This window comes from Nycticebus coucang, chromosome 19 (genome assembly GCF_027406575.1).
Source record: "Nycticebus coucang isolate mNycCou1 chromosome 19, mNycCou1.pri, whole genome shotgun sequence".
In the NCBI taxonomy this organism is placed as follows: domain Eukaryota; kingdom Metazoa; phylum Chordata; class Mammalia; order Primates; family Lorisidae; genus Nycticebus; species Nycticebus coucang.
This window is the reverse complement of record NC_069798.1, coordinates 53,991,872-53,994,673: the sequence shown is the minus strand read 5'-3', so window position 1 is coordinate 53,994,673 and position 2,802 is coordinate 53,991,872. Positions and strand designations below refer to the sequence as shown.

The 2,802-nt window shown below is 44.7% G+C and overlaps 1 protein-coding gene across 1 annotated transcript; it reads left to right on the top strand.

Moving 5' to 3' along the window:
* The first annotated feature begins 294 nt into the window (after window positions 1-294).
* On the top strand, window positions 295-1,975 carry LOC128571920 (elongation factor 1-alpha 1). The gene has a single exon (XM_053571768.1). It carries the CDS (start codon window positions 369-371, stop codon window positions 1,755-1,757), a length of 1,389 nt encoding a protein of 462 aa, XP_053427743.1. The 5' UTR covers window positions 295-368; the 3' UTR covers window positions 1,758-1,975.
* The last annotated feature ends 827 nt before the right edge of the window (window positions 1,976-2,802 follow it).

Here is a 2,802-nt window from a genome sequence, read left to right as displayed (position 1 = left end):
TTTTGACTCCTGTCTCATATCATATATAAAAATTAACTTAAGGGGGGCACCTGTGGCTCAGTGAGTAGAGCATCAGCCCCATATACCGAGGGTGGTGGGTTCAAACCCGACCCCGGCCAAACTGCAACAACAAAAAAATAGCCAGGCTTTGTGGCAGGCACCTGTAGTCCCAGCTACTCGGGAGGCTGAGGCAAGAGAATAGCCTAAGTCCAGGAGTTGGAAGTTGCTCTGAGCTGTGTGACACCATGGCACTCTACTGAGGGCCATAAAGCGAGACTCTGTCTCCACAAAAAAAAAAAATTAAGCTTTTTCGCAACGGGTTTGCCGCCAGAACACAGGTGTTGTGAAAACCGCCCATACTATCCAAAATGGGGAAGGAAAAGACTCATATCAACATCGTTGTCATTGGACACGTAGATTCGGGCAAATCCACCACTACTGGCCATCTGATCTACAAATGTGGTGGCATTGACAAGAGAACCATTGAAAAATTCGAGAAAGAGGCTGCTGAGATGGGAAAGGGCTCCTTCAAGTACGCGTGGGTCTTGGATAAACTGAAGGCTGAACGTGAGCGTGGTATCACCATTGATATCTCCCTGTGGAAATTTGAGACCAGCAAATACTATGTTACTATCATTGATGCCCCAGGACACAGAGACTTTATCAAAAACATGATTACAGGCACATCTCAGGCTGACTGTGCTGTCCTGATAGTTGCTGCTGGTGTTGGTGAATTTGAAGCTGGTATCTCAAAGAATGGGCAGACCCGTGAGCATGCCCTTCTGGCTTACACACTGGGTGTGAAACAACTAATTGTTGGCGTTAACAAGATGGATTCCACTGAGCCGCCCTACAGCCAGAAGAGATACGAGGAAATCGTTAAAGAAGTCAGCACTTACATTAAGAAAATTGGCTACAACCCTGACACAGTAGCATTCGTGCCAATTTCTGGTTGGAATGGTGACAACATGTTGGAGCCAAGTGCAAACATGCCTTGGTTCAAGGGATGGAAAGTCACCCGGAAGGATGGCAATGCCAGTGGAACCACGCTGCTTGAAGCTCTGGATTGCATTCTGCCACCAACTCGTCCAACTGACAAGCCCTTGCGTCTGCCTCTGCAGGATGTCTACAAAATTGGTGGTATTGGTACTGTCCCTGTGGGCCGAGTGGAGACTGGTGTTCTCAAACCTGGCATGGTGGTCACCTTTGCTCCAGTTAATGTTACAACTGAAGTAAAGTCTGTTGAAATGCACCATGAAGCTTTGAGTGAAGCTCTTCCAGGAGACAACGTGGGCTTCAATGTCAAGAATGTGTCTGTCAAAGATGTTCGTCGTGGCAATGTTGCTGGTGATAGCAAAAATGACCCACCAATGGAAGCAGCTGGCTTCACTGCTCAGGTGATTATCCTGAATCATCCAGGCCAAATTAGTGCTGGCTACGCTCCTGTACTGGATTGTCACACAGCTCACATTGCCTGCAAGTTTGCTGAGCTGAAGGAAAAGATTGACCGCCGCTCTGGTAAAAAGCTGGAAGATGGCCCTAAATTCCTGAAATCCGGTGACGCCGCCATCGTCGATATGGTTCCTGGCAAACCCATGTGTGTTGAGAGCTTCTCAGATTATCCTCCTCTGGGTCGTTTTGCTGTTCGTGACATGAGACAGACAGTTGCTGTTGGTGTCATCAAAGCAGTGGACAAGAAGGCTGCTGGAGCTGGCAAGGTCACCAAGTCTGCCCAGAAAGCTCAGAAGGCTAAATGAATATTATCCCTAATACCTGCCACCCCAGTCTTAATCAGTGGTGGAAGAACGGTCTCAGAACTGTTTGTTTCAATTGGCCATTTAAGTTTAATAGTAAAAGACTGGTTAATGATAACAATGCATCGTAAAACCTTCAGAAGGAAAGGAAAATGTTTTGTGGACCATTTGTTTCTTTTTGTGTGGCAGTTTTAAGTTATTAGTTTTTAAAATCAGTACTTTTTAATGGAAACAACATGACCAAAAATCTGTCACAGAATTTTGAGACCCATTAAAACAAAGTTTAATGAGAAAAAAAAAAAAAAAAATTAACTTAAAATGGCTTGGTGCCTGTAGCTCAGCAGTTAGGGCGCCAGCCACATACACCAGGGCCGGCAGGTTGGAGCCTGGCTGGGCCAGCTAAACGACAATGATAACTGCAACAAAAAATAGCCAGGCGGTGTGGCAGACACCTGTAGTCCCAGCTCCTAGGGAGGCTGAGGCAAGAGAATCACTCAAGCCCAAGATTTTGAGGTTGCTGTGAGCTGTGACACTATGGCACTCTACTGAGGGTGACATAGTGAGACTCCGTCTCTAAAAAAAAAAAAAAAAAAAACTTAAAATGGACCATAAATCTAAATATAAAAGATAAGACTATAAAACTCTTAGAAGAAAACATAGGAGCAAATCTTTGAAACCTTAGGTTAGGCAATAGTTTCTGATATGTAACACCTAGAACACAGTAACCAAAGGAAAAATAGGCAAATTGGACTTTATCAAAATCAACAATGTAGTGCTTCAAAGAACACTACCAAGTAAGTGAAAAGATAACCCATGGGATGGAAGAAAATATTTGCAAATCACATACTGATAAGGAACTTGTATCCAGAATACATAAGGAATTCTGACAATGTAACACTAAAAAAAAGATCAACTTAAAAATGGGCAAAACAGGCCAGGCATGGTGGCTCACGCCTGTAATCCTTGCACTCTGGGAGGCCGAGGCAAGTGGATTGCTTGAGCTCAGGATTTCAAGACCAGCCTGAGCCAGAGCAAGACCCTGTCTCTA

Coding starts and splice junctions, on each gene's coding strand:
- LOC128571920 (XM_053571768.1), top strand. CDS start 369: ATGGGGAAGGAAAAGACTCATATCAACATCGTTGTCATTGGACACGTA.